This window comes from Streptopelia decaocto (genome assembly GCF_964273445.1).
Source record: "Streptopelia decaocto genome assembly, chromosome: 16".
NCBI lineage: Eukaryota > Metazoa > Chordata > Aves > Columbiformes > Columbidae > Streptopelia > Streptopelia decaocto.
Window position 1 is genome coordinate 2,352,522 of NC_138671.1, and position 18,184 is coordinate 2,370,705.

The 18,184-nt window shown below is 44.3% G+C and overlaps 1 protein-coding gene across 4 annotated transcripts in view; it reads left to right on the forward strand.

Annotated features, from left to right (window-relative positions):
- The window catches only part of ABCA5 (ATP binding cassette subfamily A member 5), a 30,685-nt gene that overhangs the window by 4,310 nt on the left and 8,191 nt on the right, over positions 1-18,184 (forward strand). For 3 of the 4 annotated variants that reach the window (XM_082066900.1, XM_082066901.1, XM_082066899.1), the window contains exons 5-28: positions 719-877; positions 1,011-1,108; positions 1,750-1,979; positions 3,304-3,445; positions 4,161-4,349; positions 4,693-4,840; positions 5,599-5,767; positions 7,319-7,377; positions 7,900-8,010; positions 8,227-8,402; positions 8,838-8,957; positions 9,747-9,885; positions 10,074-10,164; positions 10,419-10,558; positions 12,087-12,206; positions 12,988-13,189; positions 13,385-13,554; positions 14,039-14,172; positions 14,970-15,107; positions 15,327-15,440; positions 15,793-15,963; positions 16,841-16,954; positions 17,211-17,348; positions 17,775-17,849. In XM_082066900.1, coding sequence (XP_081923026.1) covers positions 719-877; positions 1,011-1,108; positions 1,750-1,979; positions 3,304-3,445; positions 4,161-4,349; positions 4,693-4,840; positions 5,599-5,767; positions 7,319-7,377; positions 7,900-8,010; positions 8,227-8,402; positions 8,838-8,957; positions 9,747-9,885; positions 10,074-10,164; positions 10,419-10,558; positions 12,087-12,206; positions 12,988-13,189; positions 13,385-13,554; positions 14,039-14,172; positions 14,970-15,107; positions 15,327-15,440; positions 15,793-15,963; positions 16,841-16,954; positions 17,211-17,348; positions 17,775-17,849 — 3,347 coding nt within the window. The remainder of the gene's footprint in view (positions 1-718; positions 878-1,010; positions 1,109-1,749; positions 1,980-3,303; positions 3,446-4,160; positions 4,350-4,692; positions 4,841-5,598; positions 5,768-7,318; positions 7,378-7,899; positions 8,011-8,226; positions 8,403-8,837; positions 8,958-9,746; positions 9,886-10,073; positions 10,165-10,418; positions 10,559-12,086; positions 12,207-12,987; positions 13,190-13,384; positions 13,555-14,038; positions 14,173-14,969; positions 15,108-15,326; positions 15,441-15,792; positions 15,964-16,840; positions 16,955-17,210; positions 17,349-17,774; positions 17,850-18,184) is intronic. The other variant, XM_082066902.1, reaches the window with a different exon arrangement.

An 18,184-nucleotide genomic window follows, 5' to 3' on the forward strand; every position in this document is an offset into this window, starting at 1 on the left:
GTTGGCAAATGTTCTGGCGCTGCCATCTCCAAGGGGTTCGTGTTCCCCTGCTGCAGCCAACACGTGTAATGTGATTGCAGGGAAGGTTTTCAGACGACCCAAATGCAAAAAGCCCCTGAACATCTCTAGGGCTAAATTAATGTCCTGTGACATCCTGGGGCAAATTCGGGAGAGGATGCTGTCCTGCAGATAGATTAGATTGCATTTTCTAGCCTGTTGTTACTATCAGAACAAGATTTGATTTGGTTTTATTAAATGATTACAGTTAACACTGTGTCACCTTTTGAAGGCAATTTTTAGGTTTTTTTTGCTTTCAAGTGCTTTGCCCGCGCAGCTGACGCATCCAGTGGGAACTTATCTCCCCACGACCACTCTGATGTATTTTTAGTTTGGTATCTTTGATTCCGGTCCTTGTGGCATTTGTGCTTCAAAGGTACCGCACAGCACAGCCCAGCCCGGCATCCGCGTTTTCCTGACGGCTCCACTTTCCGCCTTCACAGCCCATTTTCCTCCCATCCTTTGCCAAAGGCAGTGGCGAAATCCCATATTTTCATGTATTTAGCCCTGATTTAATCTGCCCTTCCTCTAAAGCGCTGGAGAATAAACTATATATCCATACCCAAATAAATCGTTAAGTATTAGCGTAACGGTGTCTCGGGGTTTTAATCCCTGCTCTGCTGACGCCCAAATGGATGTGAGAACTTCTTCTGCCCCGCAGACATCATCACGGAGGAGTATTTGAGCGAGGAGGAGCTGCAAGAGGCCAGCGCTTCCAAACCCCCCAACTTTGTGGGTGTCGTGTTCACCGGCCCCATGTCCTACCAGCTGCGCTTCCCCGACTCCGTGGCCATGGCTTCCATTTACACCGAGTCCAGAGGTAAATAAACGCACCCCCTCTTCTGGGTGTCCACAAGGGGATCAACTGGGAAGTCATCGCCCTTTTTTTTCCTTTTGTTGTTGTTTTTATGGGGAGGTTTTTGCGTTTTAAAGCGCCCTGCGTTGTTCTGCAGCCAGCTGCTACAACCTGCGGAAAGGCTGTGAATCGGTGACGTACTGGAGCTCGGGATTTACGGCTCTGCAAGCCTGCATCGATGCTGCCATCATACAGGTAAATCTGAGCAAACAGCAGAATAAACCCAAAGACTTTCAAATCCACGGCCTGCCTTGGCTCTGGCTGGTTTTGTGATGTTTTCGGTTCGTTGTGTGCAAAGCCGTATCAAAAATCAGCCTGGATCCGATGAGAAAGCAGAATGTTTCATGTGTATTCTCTGTATTTCCTACAGAAGTGTTCTTGTCTGGTTGAATAATGCGGACATTTGTCTTCGTTTGTGTTCAAATGCACCCAAAGCATCTCATCAAAAGGAGGTGCTCACCCCAAAATGCTAGTTAAGATACCAAAAAGCTATAGAATTTACTATTTTGATAATAGTATTTGTCAGCAATGCTCTTTTCCCTCTTTCTCTCCCATTTTGCTGCTCGCAGTGAGAGCAATTTTGAGGGTTTTTTGGGGTTTTTTTGGTTTGTTTGGTTTTGTTTGGCTGGGGTTGTTGTTGTTGGTTGGTTGGTTGTGGTTCATTGGTTTATTTTACATGATAGGAATTGCAAAATTGTTCATTTTCTCTCCAGATGTTCAGATGTTCTCAGTTCCCCTGCCATGGACTGGGCTTTGGGGACAGGAGGTTTGGGGGCGAGATGGGGCTGTAAAATGGCAAGCGATGCAAAAATAACTCTGATTTCTTTTCCTTGTAGCTGAAGACTAATCAGTCGGTTTGGGAACAACTGGAACTGACCAGAGCGACGGTCATGGGAGAGGCCGCGGTGGTGGAAATCGACAATTTTCCTCGGGCCATCATCTTAATTTACCTGGTGATCGCTTTCTCACCGTTCGGGTATTATCTGGCGATTCATATTGTGGCAGAAAAGGAGAGGAAGTTGAAGGAGTTCTTAAAAATATTGGGACTTCATGACACTGCCTTTTGGTATGTGTTTGGTGTATCTCATTCTTTATAAAGGAAATGTATATAAAGAAATTTTTTAAAATAGCACTTTCTCGGTATATCCCCTGTCCTCCATTTTTTAAGTTGTTTTCTGTCTGATTAAATGAAAGCAGCTAAAAATGAGATACTCTGCAAAATCGAACAGATACTTGCAGTGTTGTGAAAATAGGAATGTTTTCAGAAGTACCAGAGTGATGCTGTTGTATTGATGCATATAAACTCACGCCAGGCTTAGAGGGATTAAACGTGATGATGCGCGAGGTTTTTACCTAGTTTGTTTTTATTGGTTTTAAATATTTTTGGCTCAGCACCTCCTGTTCTGGAGGCTCAACAGGTCACCTGCAGCCTCTTCAGAGCTTATCAGCACTTTCCCCAACAGATGATTAAATGCATCTCACTCTGTAATTTTACCATGACAGAGCAGTCTAAGCAACAGTTTCATTTCCTTACCATGATGGAAATTATCCTATGCAAGATAATGAAGGTTGTTTTTTTCCGAATGAGAGGAAGTACTAATTTGAAATCATTGATATTTGCAGAGATAAAAACAGATTAAACTTTGCCCTTTGCTGCAGCAGCCGATGCTATTTTAGCACCTTTCCCTTCTGCACCATAACAGCCAACTGGGGTGGGCTGGGGTACCTTTTTCTGGTTGCTTTTGGTGTATTTCTGCCAGCCGGTGACAAATCTCCTTTAGTTGAGTCCTTGACCCACAGCCTCGGTCCCCACTGGCCCCTCGAGCTGCTGGTAACGCAGCTTTGATCGACCGCTGAATATGACTCGGTTTTGAGGAAAATGTGTCATTTTTTAACTACCTGCGCACAAACTGTCCTTGTATCCTTAGGTCAGAATTTCTAACAGACTCGCGACTCTGTTTTTAAAAAGAAAAGGATTTTATTACCCTGCCCAGCCGCTGGAATGACTAGCGTATTAAATTTTAAATAGAATTTCTTTAATTATTAAAACCTACTACCCAGTTACCCCCTCTTGGTCATACCAGGGAATTAATTATGCAAGTTCAAAAAAAACCCACCCACCCACCATGAATCATCTAATTGTGTATCTTTTTGATGCCGTGGGTATTGATGTGTGTGCTCTGATGCTCAGAACAATTCCGGGGATGTTTACAAGAGCTCTTTTTATCTGGGGCCTCTTGTTTTGTTGCAAGCCCGTCCTTTGGTGCAGCTGTCTGGAATATTAAAGAATGGTAGTTTTGGCTATTTTTGTGTGTGAATAATTCAGGCTGGGGATTCATTGACTGGTTTCTGTGCGTTTTGGTTTGGTTTTCTCCCGTTTTTGCTCCTAGGCTTTCTTGGGTGCTGCTCTACATGAGCCTGATTTTCGTCATGTCCATTCTGATGGCGGTGATCGCGACGGCCTCCTCCCTCTTTCCCCAGAGCAGTGCCTTTGTGATATTTCTCCTCTTTTTTCTGTATGGCATCTCTTCAGTAAGTATTCCCCATCTTGTTCAATTCAGCCGTCCCATCTCTGTCTGTCTGTCTTGTCTGTTTGTTTTTTCCCACCCGATCTTCTTCTTCTCCGCTAAAACAAACGTGGCCTCAGCAGGTGATGGGTGTCAAACCTGTCCCTGTCCCCTTCCCCAGCTCCGCTTTGCTTTGGGATGTTGTTCAAGTCCCAACCATCACTATGACAAATATCTTGTCTTACTGAAGCGTCTCAGTTTATAACCATCTGTCTTGAAACTGAAAACACTGTACAGCACCCTTTTGAAGCCCAAAACCGTGCCCTCTTCTAAACATTTGCTGTTACTATATAGTGGGATGTTAAAACCCTAATTACAGATCGGAGAATTAATTTATAGAGCGAATTGCTTGTCTGAGTTTGTAAGCAACCAATGCAGAAATAATCACTTATTCACTGTGTCATTTACAGAGATGTACTAACCAGGGTGTATGTGCCCGCTCAGCCGTATGGCTCCTTATTTTTCTTTTATTTTGTTTTATTCTGTGCTCTGGCATCTTTGGGAAATCTGTCACTTTGTAAGGGACGCGTGGGACGTGGGTGGATGCTGGAGTGACTGTACCAGGAAAATGATACGATTAGCAGAGGCAAAATTGAAGCTATAGTCTTTTTACTTCAGTTTTTCTACACCCTGTATTTTTAATATAGTACCTTCTCACATTTTTTTCAATCTGTCCCTAGGTTTTCTTTGCACTTATGCTGACGCCTCTATTTAAGAAGTCGAAGCACGTGGGGATAGTGGAATTCTTGGCGACACTGGCGTTTGGTTTCGTGGGCCTTAATATCATCCTGCTGGAGGATTTCCCCAAATCCTTCGTGTGGATCCTCAGCCCCTTGTGTCAGTGCAGCTTCTTGGTCGGTGTCGCACAGGTAAATAACATTCTACTCCTCTGATCGCAACCTCATCGTGCTGACTTGTCTGGCATCGTTTTCATATAGGTCTTGATGTAGATATTTTAAATATATTTACATTTAAAATGAATTAATGATGGTTGGGAAAATTGCCTATTTTAATAGCTTCCCGCGGCAATTTAATATCAAGCAAAATCCAATGTGCCGTCGAGTAACTGTTCTTCTTTGTGTTGCTGTGATCTCGGTCACTTTTTCACTAATTTTCTTTTATTTCACTAAGTTTTGCCCCATGCTGTGTTGTCTTTCCCAGCTGGTTCCGTGCCAGTGTGTGACATCTCCATGTGTCTGTGTTTGTTGGCAGGTGATGCATCTAGAAGATTACGAAGATGGTGCCACGTTGTCAAATCTAAATCACGGGCCTTACCCGCTCTTTATCTCTCTTATTTTATTGGTGCTGGATAGCATATTTTATCTGCTTGTAGCCGTCTACCTGGATCAGGTTATCCCAGGTATGTTCATGAGAAGAATTAAATTGAACTGTGCAAACATCACCAGTTCCCAAAGTCCTGAGGGTGACACGACCGGTGGCACCTCTGACTGAATTTCACCTGTGGAGAAAGGAGATGCTGCTGTTTGCCAATATATTTTATGCTGTGGCTCAGAATACTTTTAGCTGAAATAGTTTATATTCCATTAAAACTGTGGGACGTGAGGAGGGGTATTAGCGTGTTTAGAGATGATGGCTTTTATGGATGCCAGCTAAACTTTGTTTCCCTCTTCCTCACTGGGTTAACTGGTGCCTCAGCCTCTGCAATTTGCTCTTACAGGGTTGAAAATTAAAGACTTGTCTGCCTGTTCCAGACCTTTCCCTGTGATGGCAGTAGCTTAACTTGAAACGCAGAATAAAGTTGTTAATCTTGCGACTAATTCCTGGTTAAGCCCTGCAGCTCCCTTCGCCTCTCATCTCTCTGGATTTATATTGCTGGTGTTTACATCCCTGTTCTTGCAGCGCTGGGGATTTCTCTTGCATAGAAAGAGATTTGCACATAATATTTAAATACTTAGCAAAACTGGAACCTGCTGGCAGTGTTGATGGCTTAAATGCGGATAATGTAAACTTGGCTGACGACATTGCTCCGGAATGGAGGTGTGGGCTGGCTGCTAAACTTCTAACAGGAGAGCTCATGGCTTTTGTGGCTAAAACCCAAAAGATGAGGAATATCTGCACTTACTGTTAAGAAATTGTCTTTTTCCCATCGCTCTCCAGGGGAGTTTGGACTCCGCCGCACGCCGTTTTTCTTTATGAAGCCCTCGTTTTGGTCCAAGCGCAGAAAAAATTACAAGGAGTTGTACGAGAGCAGCATCAACGGCAGCTTGAGCTTCAGCGAGATAGTTGAACCCATGCCTTCCGAATTTCAGGGGAAAGAAGCCATCAGGTACGATTCCCGCCCTGTCCACGTGAGGTTTAGCAGACTTGGGTCCCTGATATTTAATGCATAATTTGAAAAATCAGTGTTTTTCCTCCAGTTGTTGGATTCAAATAGCATATGGTATGCATTGCCGGGTCCTCCGTGCACACACGCAGCACAGCGAGTTTCCACTTTCTGGGACGCCCCGGCATCGTGGATGCTCTCCAAGGATAAACCGCGGGGCTTAACGAGAGGGTTTGTTTGTGGATTGTGTTCCTTCAGCTGGAGTCCTCTCAAAACCGGCCCCTTTTCCTTCCCCTCCGTTTCGCTGGGGCCGCGAGAGGTGTAAGCAGTTGCAGATGTTGAAACGCCTACTCTGCTGGGAGGGTTTGGTTTCTGGTAATACACATTTGAGGAGAAAAAGGCTGAATTCTAGGTTTGCGTGAAGGCTGTTGTGTCCTCTGTAGACCAGAGGAGAACTTCATGGTGGTTTTACCCAACTGCCTGATCTAGGAGGGTGAAACAAAACTGAAAAGTAGATGGCCGTGCTCTCGTCTTTCACGTTGTATTTTGTGTCACCTGTTTGTCTTCCATCTGGTCTGTCATGGACTTTTAGTGCATCTCAGATACTATTCTCAGTCTTTCCAGTGTCGTAGCATGATGTGGGCTGGGGAACTCTATGTCTTCACTCCTCATTGGCTCCACAAGTCTCAAATAAATATTTGAGCTTCGTGACCAGAATGATTCTTGTGTTGTCCATTCTGTCCGTGTCTCTTCGGGCATCTGCCATAGGTTGAAGGGTCCATTTTTAATCCTGATGTTCACATGAGAACATTGTGGCCACTTCCGCACTATTCATCCACCCTGGCCATTTTCCATAGCATCCCTCTGCCAGCTCTTCATCATTTTTGAACTATCTTGTCATCTTTACATGTACTGGTTTTATTTTCTGTCATACCCAGTTCTCCCCACTATTCAGAGCTGTAATCCACTCCCCATCCTCATTTTCAGGATGGCCAGGCTTCCAAAACCCATCTTACATGGCGCCTTCACATAAACCGGTGGGTTTTTTCATTGGGAAAATCAGTGGGGCTGGAAGGAAGGTTTTTACCTTTCTTGGAGAGAAAGGTAGCTGCTTTCTTTCACTTAAATTGATCAATAGCTATTGGTAATCACGTCTTTGGAGTCTGGTGTACTAACACCTGTTTTCCATATCATGTCTGAGTCTTCTGTTGTATTGTGGAGTTATTGGGGAATAGCCGTGCCCTTTTCTAGCTTGGGAAACCTCTAGTGCATTGTTCTACTGCGTGAAAGAAACACCTGTTTGAAATAATCTGGTCTGGCATCATAGGAAATACCTTAGAAAATACCAGAAAAAGCTTTCTGATACAAGGGTGGAGCTGGACTAACGTCTGTGACAAGATGCCCCGTCTCTTGACTTGCCTCTATGGGATTTTAACCTGTCTAGTGCCACTTTAGCTTAGTCGCCTCATTGTGACTGTTTCTGAGTGTTGATCATTCAAAATGCCATATAAAGATAAAATAAAATAGTGTATAAAATGACATGTCTTCTTTCAGAATCAGCTGTGTTCAGAAAACATTCAGGAAAAAGGGGGAAACTGTGGAGGCTCTGAGAAGTAAGAACACTTTAGCTTTTTAGCTGCTTGTCAGACACCAAGGAGCAATAGCTGAACTGTTGAGTGGCCTTTTGTGTTTCAGTTCGGGCTTTTTGGTTTCTTTTAGTGGGGTGGGACCTTGGAGCATGAATGCCAGATGTGCTTGCGTGTGTCGTCCCTCACCGCTTTGGCAGTAAACTTCTTTAAAACGGTACCCCAAAAAAGAGGAGCCCTTCCAGCACTAAACAAACCTGCTGCCATCGTCCCCATGGTTCCTCCTCTGCCTGTGTTGTTAGCAATACGATCTTCCCTGCCCCATCTCCCTGATCTTTTCATCTTGTTGCTTTTAAACACGGGGCCTGTCCCCCCCAAGCATCCCCTGCCACGTGGGGACATGGAGGTAAGGCGTCCCTTTGAGCAGAGCCTAAATGCATACCCCATATGTCCGTATTTGAATTTCCCTCCGCGGTAGGAGCCGGCCCCGGTGCTGCGAGCGCTGTCACTGACATCTCCTCTTTCTCTCGCGCCTGCCTCGGGGACCAGATTTATCCTTCGACATCTACGAGGGTCAGATCACGGCTCTGCTGGGGCACAGCGGCACCGGGAAGACGACGCTGATGAACATCCTGTGCGGGCTGTGTCCGCCCACGGACGGTGAGCTGCTCGTGGGGCGAGCTTTGGAGTTCCCCTGCTTTGGAAAACCATCTATGGTTCATTCCGATGCGCCACGTTTTTCTCTGGATTATGTCTGCAAGAGTCCGTTTTACATTCATGTCCATGTTACCCTGATCTCTGGCTGTAAAACAAAAAAGAACACCAACCAACCAACAAAACCCTCTCAGTTGATGCTGCTGGCTTTTTTTTTTTTAGGGTTTGTTTCTGTCTATGGGCACAAAGTCTCCGAGATCGATGAAATGCTTGAAGTGAGACAAATAGCAGGGGTGTGCCCCCAGTCCGACATCCACTTTGATATATTAACTGTGGAGGAGAATCTCTCCATATTTGCTGCAATTAAAGGAATCCCCCAGAATGATTTGATACAGGAGGTGAGTCAGCTGGGCACAGGTATTGTCTTGTATGTTCATTTTTAACCTCTAGGATAAAATACCCTTATATTGCACAGGTATTTCCTTAAGACAAGTTTGCAGGGAAATATTACTTTGCAGTACAGTAGGCAAAGAGGTACAGACAGATATTTTTACAAAGATAAACTATTAATTTTTTCTAGGCAACTGAAATGCTTATGAAACATTTTAAATCCTAATATTTGTGTTCAAGCATAGACACCTTTTAGCTCCTTCGAGTTTGCTGGAGGTTCAGACCATGCTCTGGATGTTCGGGTTCATTAGCAGGGTGTACAGCTCAGCTACAGAATACACTGGGAATTAGGAACAGTTAATTTGAGTGTTAATCGGTAAGAATCTGGTTAAAAAAAATTACAGCTTTTTTTAAACAATAAATGTGTTTCTTGTGTTTTAAAGGTGCAGAAAGTGTTGCTGGATTTGGATATGCAGCCCATCAGAGACAATCAAGCTAAAAAATTAAGCGGGGGGCAGAAGAGGCGGCTGTCGGTGGGAGTTGCTGTTCTCGGGAACCCAAAGGTGGGTGTGATGGAAACGTTCCCCACTTGGTGTCACCAATACACCCAAGGGTGACGTCTCGTCACAACCAACTACCACATATAGTAACATGCAAGATGCAGAAATTATTGCCGTGAGCAACCATCGCTCTTTTTTTCGCCCTTCTCATTTGTGGTTTAAACAATTAAAATTGCTTCAATAGCTCGACCTTTATACTTGAGGATGTTAATGGCTTTGGGAACGGCAGTAGCTCTGGATTTGATCTCTTTGTGAAGGAAATAATGTGACATGTTTGATGCGGTTCCTGGCAGGTACCGTTTAGCCCCCGACAATGAACCTGTCGGGGACTTTCCTTGCAAAAGCATGCAGGCTCCTGGCGCAGGGACGGAGCCGGAGAGCTCCGTTGTGTTACAGATGTATTATTCCTGGCCTGGGAGAATGGGGACTGCTTTTAGATCTATAGTTAAAAGTGATGTGTGTGACAGTTCGCTGGGAGTTTAAAAGCTTGTGTGTATATTTAACCATCCCTTAATAGGAGGAGTGAATCCATAGCTGAACGTAATTGTGTTAGAATAAAACAGACTATGGCATCAACTTACTATACGATTTTTCCATTTGTCACAACAGGAGATGAACTTATTCAAAGCATAGTGAAGACAGCTGCCTTGCTTACTCCAGGATGTTCCCTATATGTTATAGGGGCCTAACGAGCAGGCTTCAAAAAGCCCTGTATCTGTTACATAGGTGGGATTTCCCAAGATCAATAATTGTAGATTTGGCTTTGCAAATGCTGCTTGTTTTTGCACCAAGGTTTTACTGCTGGACGAGCCGACTGCGGGCATGGACCCGTGTTCGCGGCACATCGTCTGGAACCTCCTGAAAAACAGGAAAGCGAATCGCGTGACGGTTTTCAGCACCCACTTCATGGATGAGGCCGACATCCTCGCCGGTGAGTCCCATCACAGACCAGGGCACCTGGTCCACGAGTGACCATCATTTTACAGAGCAAAAAGTGATGCTTCTTAACTGTACTATATGCCTGTATTTGAAATATATAGTTGTTTTTTGGAGTAAATCACAAGTTCTCCAAAGGGTTGTCTTGATTTTAATTTTTCCGTATTTTTTTTTGGTTTCTAGATCGTAAAGCTGTGATTTCTCAAGGGATGTTAAAATGCCTTGGATCCTCTCTCTTTCTTAAAAGCAAATGGGGAATCGGCTACCGCTTGAGGTATTTGTTTTGTGTTACATCTGTTACGTGACGTTATGCATCTTTTGTTTTTATTGTTTGCTCTTGGAATCTCGAAGATCACACACCCCACACTCAAAAAAAGATCCTTATATTATCTCCACACTGAGGGACAACTGTCCGCTAGTTCTGCTGCAGATGCAGGGAGAAAAGCCGGCTTTAAAAACCCCGTTTCTGCTGCAGATGCAGGGAGAAAAGCCGGCTTTAAAAACCCCGTTTCTTGCGCGTTTTCTCAGCATGCACATCGACGCCTATTGCAACACGGAAGCCACGACGTCGCTGATCCGCCAGCACATCCCTGCAGCCAGCCTGATCCAGGAGAACGCCGAGCAGCTGGTCTACACCCTGCCGCTCCGGGACATGGACAAGTTTGCAGGTATTCATTTATTTACGTCGTTGTTGGGCTGCAGAAAAGAAATCCATCCAGTGTGGCCATAACCTGCAATTCTTGCTAAATTGTCCTTGCTATGCATATGTTTTATTATGAATATTGATCGTTTGGCTGATGATCGGCAAGGTCTTGCTCGGGTGGGTAAGGACCTTGTGGCCACCTCTGAGGTGGTTGGGTCGTGTTAAGAGGGATGTGGGTCCCAAGCAGCAAGTGTTGGGAGATGCTTTTAGCAGAAAGGTGAAGAGAACCTCTTGTCTGAGAATCTCCGTGTCCTGCAGAAGCATCGTCTCTTTGCAGAGCGTTTTAAGGAGCAGGACTGGCCTCTAGCGAGGAGCCAGAAAGCCCCTCATTGAAGATGTACCTGCTCATTGCCATGAGGTTGGACTAGATGACCTCTGAAGGTCCCTTCCAACCCAAACTATTCGGTGATTCTATGGTTCTACGATTCTATGATCCTACAATAATCCGTCCCCTTCATTGTGAGCTGCAAATAACCTCGTGTCGCTTCAAATCCAGTGGTGAGAGGGACAGATGTGCTGGTTTCACTAGATGGCAGCAATTATCTGCTCAGCCCTACACAAGTCTTCTTCATCTCCCAGGAGAAAATGGAAGAAGCAGCGTGTCCTTTGAGCTATGTGGAAAGCAAGGGGAGAATCAATACTGATATGAACGCAGCTCATATTTCATAAATGCACTTTTTTTTTGTTCTCCATTGCATATAATCAGTTAATAATTTATTAGTTCAGCAGCCACTGCGGGTGCTTTTGAAAAATGGGCGTCTTTGCGCAAGATTGAGTCAATTCCACCAAACTATTTTAAGGAGAAGCTGAGGCCAGGAATGTGCCTCAGCACCGGGGCAGAAGAAATCGCGGGGATCGGATGAGCATCCTTGGGTATCCGACTGCTCTTCCCATTTTACGCAGTTGCGTTTCTTGTCAGTGTGACCTTGACTCTGAAGCTCCTCGTTTTGTCAAGTCCTTCACCTCACAGGGCTGGCAAGAGCCCAATGATGTTTTTTATCCCAAGGTGCTAATAATTACTCTCACTCTGAACATCATTCTGATTTTCAAGCTACGCATGTTGTCCAGTATCTCCTGCCCAGTTAAGCTGGCTTGGCAGATCTGGGTATTTTTATATATATATATATATATAAAAATATATAAAATTTCTGGGTGGTTTTATTTGTAAAATCTCTTTGTGCCTGGGCAGCCCAGGAGCTTTCAGATGCTGAGATGGTTCTCAGAAATGCTACAGCTTTGGGGAAACATCCCCCATTTCCCACACCTGACCACGGAGGATGAAGTTTTGCGCTAAAGATGCTTATCCTAACCTTGCTTCTCAAGCCATGACCTGGGTTTTCATAATTAAGCAACCAAATTGTCACGTTACCTGCTTTTCTCTGCCATGCAGAAGACCGTAGGGATGCCTCTGATGGGCTTGAAGATCTCTCGGGAAGACGATATATTAATAATTCTGTTTCAGAGCACGCAGTTTGTTTCACTCCTGTCTCCAGGCTTGTTTACTGACCTGGACACTCATTCCCATTTGGGCGTTATCACCTATGGCGTTTCCATGACGACGCTGGAGGATGTCTACCTGAAACTGGAAGTTGAGGCAGAGATTGATCAAGCAGGTGGGCTGGACCGTGGCTGCTTTCCTGTTTTTCCGCATATTTGGTTTAGTATTAATTACTGTATAATTGCCCATGCCACATCAATGCCAGATGGAGATTTGCTGTGGAGGTGACAATAAAACCCCTCTTGCCGAGCGCTGCATCCAGCAGCACTGGGCACCTTCGGCCGCACGGCATTCCAGGCTTTTCAAATATTTAACATGAAAAACACGCAAAAGCGATGAGGTGGGGGGGGTGATGCTGGGAGAATCCAGGGGAAAAGCTTTTTACTGATTGTCTCTGCAGTAATTAAATTTTCATCCAGTGTACTTACATCTAACCCCTTGGTTTTACCATTGCGCTTTTTATGGCTAGCTTTTAAAAATGTGCTTTATTTTCCTAATGGAGCTTACTTTTGAGAAATTGTAAATACACAGTATGAAATTTATTTCCAACTTTCTGTGTGAACAGTAACATTAGAAGCCTGTACTTAAGGCTGAAATAGCTGAACTTCTCTCTTCTCCTCCTTTAAATTAACTTTCAGGTCAAATGAAAAGTTGGGACCGCTTAATATTACTACAGAATTAATCAATTCTTTTGCTGTCACCTTTGGATGGTTTAAGTTATCTTAATCTTTCTAGCACTTTCTGTGCGATACAGACTAATAAACCATCCAGCTCTGCAAAGCTTTTGCGTGGGTAGAAGAGGGTTTAGCAGCTGAACGTGCTGGTATTTAATAATACAGGTGCACGCACAGGATGATGCATCCAAATCTGTTGACTTCTCCTGGTTTGTTTTTCAGATTACAGCGTGTTCAGCTCCCAGCAGGCGCAGGATGAAGTGGACACCAGGTCCTTGGAGGACATGGAGCAGAGTCTCCTGATGCTCTCGGAGGCGAAGGCGCCGGCCATGAGCAGCTCAGCGCTCTGGAAGAAACAGGTTTCCACCATCGCCAAGGTTCATTTCCTCAGTCTCAAGCGGGAAAATAAATGCGTGAGAGTTATGTAAGTACCAGGGCTTTCTCGTTTGTATACAGAATTCTCACAGCCTGTTTGAATGACAGAGAAAGAGCAGGATGCCGTGAATATCTGATACTGTTGAATACACGCTTTTTGGGGGCAATGTTTTGATAGCATGCACATCAACCGAGTTGGCTTTCGCTGATTTTTAATAAAACCAAAACTTTTTATTTCTTGCAGGTTGTTGCTTTTTCTGATTTTTCTCGTAGTTCAGATTTTATTGTTTTTCATACACCACATCATCAAAAATTCTGTAGCCGCTATCAAACTTTCCCCAGATTTGTACTTGCTGAAGCCTGGAGAGAACTATCACAAGTACAGGAGTCACCTCCTGCTGCAGAACTCCACAGGTACGGGAGCAGCCGCTGCAACTCAGGATGTTGTAAAAGTCTATAGCATCAATCCAGAGAATAGAAAATAGCCTCTGTTTGAGCTGTTTGGAATTTGTGCTTGATACAACGTCATTTCTCCAGACGCTGTATTAAAGTGCTGCTGATTTCCCGCTCGTTTAGCTAATTATCTGTTCAGCTTTTGGAGTGTCCTGATAATGCTCGGTGGCAGCTCTGCTTCCTCATGGCTGCATTGGACTTGCACAGATTAACTGGAGAATATAACAAAAAAATGTCTTGGATTCTCCAGAGGCTGTTGAGTGGGAAGCCGAGATAAAATCATCCATGTTGCTCAGAACAGCAGAGGACGCTTTGACAGGCGCGTGTAAGGAAACAGGGATCTTTTGCCATAGGGTTATATCCGTGAGAAAACACATCGATAATTTTGTGTTAAATGCTCCAAGCTGGGACGAGTAACCGTGTTGTTTTCTCTGTCTTACACCAGAATCGGATATCGATGACATTGTCCGCTCTCTTGGGAGCATGAACATCCTCTTGGAGATGTTCAACGACAGCGATTACGTCTCGGCTGCTCCTCACAGCGCAGGTTTAAACGTGTTCGACCTTGAATCCAGACAGGTAAGACAGACAGCAATATCATATTGCTTAGACAAGAGGCTTGCAAAGAGGACTTTTATTACCAGAATGGAAATATTATTAAAATAAATACTCTTCCTTAGTGGTAATTATGGTAGGCTAGTAAAACTTCCATCCCCCTTCCTTTCCCACAAGGATACAAAAAGCCAAGAGAAATATTTTACTTCGCAAGAGCTCTGGCATAGGAATTCCTTATACTGGTTGAATTATACCCTTTGACAGATGTGTAATTCCATGGTGCTCTCATGTGTAAAGAAAAATTAGTTTCTTGGATCAAAAATATTCGTTTCAGTATGGCCACTGAAGGGGTGTCAGCAAGATTTGAACATTGGGTTGTGTTTAATCTCCAGCACAGGAACTGCTGTGCAATATGCCAGCTCTGTCTCTTCTTTCCATTTTTATTCATTGCAAACTCTTAATATTAGTGTGACAGCGCAGCCCTTAGCTAATGTAAATTTTTGCCTGTCTGGCTTTTAAATGCATTAGCAAGAACATATGAGTGCGTGTCATTCCGTGTTTTGGTTTTCAGGCTGTAATTGTCTGGAGCATCGTTTGTCACAGAGTCACAGTCGCATAAAACAGACTGGGAATTTATTCCAAATAATTTGTTCTCCATGAGCATGACTGTTTTCCTGAATGAGGTTACATGTTATAACCACCCTGAGCAGCCCACAGCTTCCTGCAAAACCTACTCTATTATGCAAAGCTTTTTCCCAATGTTCAGGTTTAATTAAGCCCATGGGAGAGGGTATTACCCTTCCCAACACTTTCCTTTGCAGAACTACGTTTTCACGCTCGTATTCAACAGCACCATGGTGCATTCCCTGCCGGTTTTGTTGAATATTGTCAGCAATCTGCTGCTGCGCAGTTTAAATGTGACGGAGAGCATCCAGATCTGGAGCAACCCCTTTGTCCAGGTGAGCATGCCCAAAATCGCCCTTAAACAGCAGAGTTTATTAGACACTCCTACAAATACTCCAAACCCCTCCATAGGTATTTTTCTTCATGCTGCCACTCAGATATCTTGAGATACACAGAAAATATGATTTAGCATTTGCGGTCACGTTCCAGTTTTAAAAGTGGTTTTTTTTGGTCACACCCATTCTGGTGTTGAAGAAATCTGGTTTATGTTTCAGAATCTTCCAGACACAATCTTCAGACTAGAGATCTACTTTGAAGCCGTGTTACTGGGGATCATTATTACTGGAATGCCGCCTTACTTTGCCATGGACAACGCAGAAAACCATAAGGTAAACTCCCAGGTGGAGCTCCATAGACTGTAGAAGAACTTAAAAACGTCAGGGCTTGGTGAAAATCTTGAGTTGTTTCATATAGTGTCTTTTATCGTGAGGGGCAGTATGGATGTGGCTGCTGTTTGCTGCCTTGGGTAGAGCAGATGTGGGAAAAGCCCTTTTGCTTTCCCTGGAAATGCTTTTTGTAGCTAAAATCATCCATAAGCAGGTGACACCATGACGCACCGTCGGTGTAAAAGCAGCGTATTAGGTGGAACAACAATATCCCGCGTACACACTGGCGCAGATTGCCATTGCATTCGGTTTAATTAACATGTAATTAGTGTTGCATTGTCTTTTCCCGTTGCAGATCAAAGCGTACACGCAGCTGAAGATAGCGGGGCTGTATCCCTCGGCGTACTGGACCGGCCAGGCCGTGGTGGACCTCCCGCTCTTCTTCTCCATCCTCGTCCTGATGCTGGGCAGCCTCTTCGCCTTCCACTACGGCGTTTACTTCTACGTGGGCAAGTTCCTCGCTGTGGTGAGCGCCGTGGGGATGCGAGAGCGTGGTTAGGTTGTTTTCCACAAGTGTTGGTTTTTATTAGATGGTTTGGTGGACTTTTTCCAACCGCTACACGGGGAAGATGCCCAATTAAGGCTGCTGCAGTAAAGGCACCCATCAGGTTGCACCAAAGGCTAAATAATGCAGCTTTTCATGGGGGAAAAATGCTGAAATTTTGCATTGCGTTCAGAACAGGAATAAAGTGAAGCTTTAAAATACCAGGATATTCGGAGGAAATGCTCCATCCTTTTTTTCCCCTGTGTGCTCAGCGGCTTCGCGCTCTTTGCTCCCAATCGATAATTGCTCCATTTGCATCGGTGTGCGGCCAACGACGAGGTTACAGCGACTTTGAACACAGACCAGCCCTGCAATGAACTGCAGAACATGATTAAATCGAAGAGACTTTAAGTCTCCTGATCTTTTATATCCAGAGCAGGGTTCCCTGAGATATTGGCTGTAACTGAGAAAAATCAGATTTTCCTATCTGCTCTCCCATAAGCTCTGATTTAATCAGGTTTGGGATGGGACCATTGCGCTGCGGGGTCATTTTTCTACCAGAGCATCTACCCTTGTTGCAATATCTGCAAAAATGCTAAGGCTATAAGCTGGAATTCTTAATATTTGCTAAAATCTTCAGGTCAACATTTATGTTATTAACAAAAAATGGAAATAGTTTAAAGGAAACTGAGTGCGGTTCCTGCCTTTCCACGTACTCTTTTATTTGTGTCTTTGATAGAATATATTGTATGTACCAAGGTGGCAAAATACACCAAATTAAGTGACAAGGAAGGATATAGAGCTACGTAACATGGGTTCTTGCTGCACATTTCCTGAGAAGCCTTTCCTGTCTTTGCAGATCTTTTGCCTGATCGGTTACGTGCCATCAGTCGTGCTCTTCACTTACGTGGTCTCCTTCACGTTCAAAAAAGTCCAGAACACGAAAGAATTTTGGTCATTTATATTTTCGGTGGTGAGTAACTTCACCTTGATTTCGGGTCACTGGGAACACTGATTTATTTCCAAAGCCACAACCGGCTGCTCAGTTATTTTATTGAACTGTGCGTCCTTAATGCACAAGGAATTTGAAACATTTACCAGTGTCTCTGTATTACTGTCATATCCTAAATGATAAAAGCTTTTAAAAAAGTGTCTCAAATTAGATAACTTATGCTTGGAGAGTCTGAACTGAATGAAAATGGGCTTTTTTTTCCTTTTCCTTTGTACAGACAGCCTTGCTCTGTACGGTTGTCACCGAAGTGGCCTTTTTTCTGGACTATTACCTGGTAACCACCGTCCTGCATTATGTCTTCTCCATCTTCATCCCTATTTATCCCCTTATTGGCTGTCTGATTTGTTTTATAAAGGTAAGGGGATGTAAGAAGTCCTCTCCAGAGCACTTGTAAAAGGCTGGGATTGCGTGGGTGTCTTTAATTATAATGAAATCTAATATGTGAAAAGTAGCAACTGGTGGTGAAAAGTCACTTTTTTCAGTGCATTGCAGTTTTAAAATGAGGAAAGGAGCGAGTTTTCCATTAAATATCTAAAGGAAAACTGCGTTTCTGGGCTGGGTGAACACAGTGGTGGGCGATGCGTTATTTGGGAGTCGGTGGCTTTAAACTGGGAGCAGCCCCAGGGACTTGGATGGGGTTTTATTGCTCGAGCAAGCGGGGTCTCTGCAGAGCTCAGAAAGTGACTGAGCAGTGTAGCTTAAATGACTGATCTGAGATTGAAGTGCAGTGCAGAATATCAGCAGTGATTATTGCCTTGAATGTGTGTTTTTGCACTGTCAGATCTCCTGGAAAGGCAAGCGAAAGAACGGAGGATACTACGACCCGTGGGACCGGCTCCTGGTAGCAGTTCTGGCTGTAAGCGTGGTTATTTGATTATTTGCTGTAGAGAATTGCTGACTCCTGCTGGGAGGCCCCTTCTGCTCAAGCATCTTTATTAATAAAGATTTGCTGGAGCCTGTGGCTTTGCAACCTGTTGCAGCATGAATAGTATCAGTGCCCACCAGCTCAACATCTGCTTCAATAGTCTTATTAACGATGTTGGGATTAATCTTGATTATTATGGGAGCCTGTGCTGATGGAGCAAAAACTGCAGAACAGGGGGCGGTCCCTTCTGTCTCCAAAAACCAAATAATTGCCATTAAATCAAAGCAGATTCTGGTTGTGCATCCTCAGCGTTGACACACCGAGCA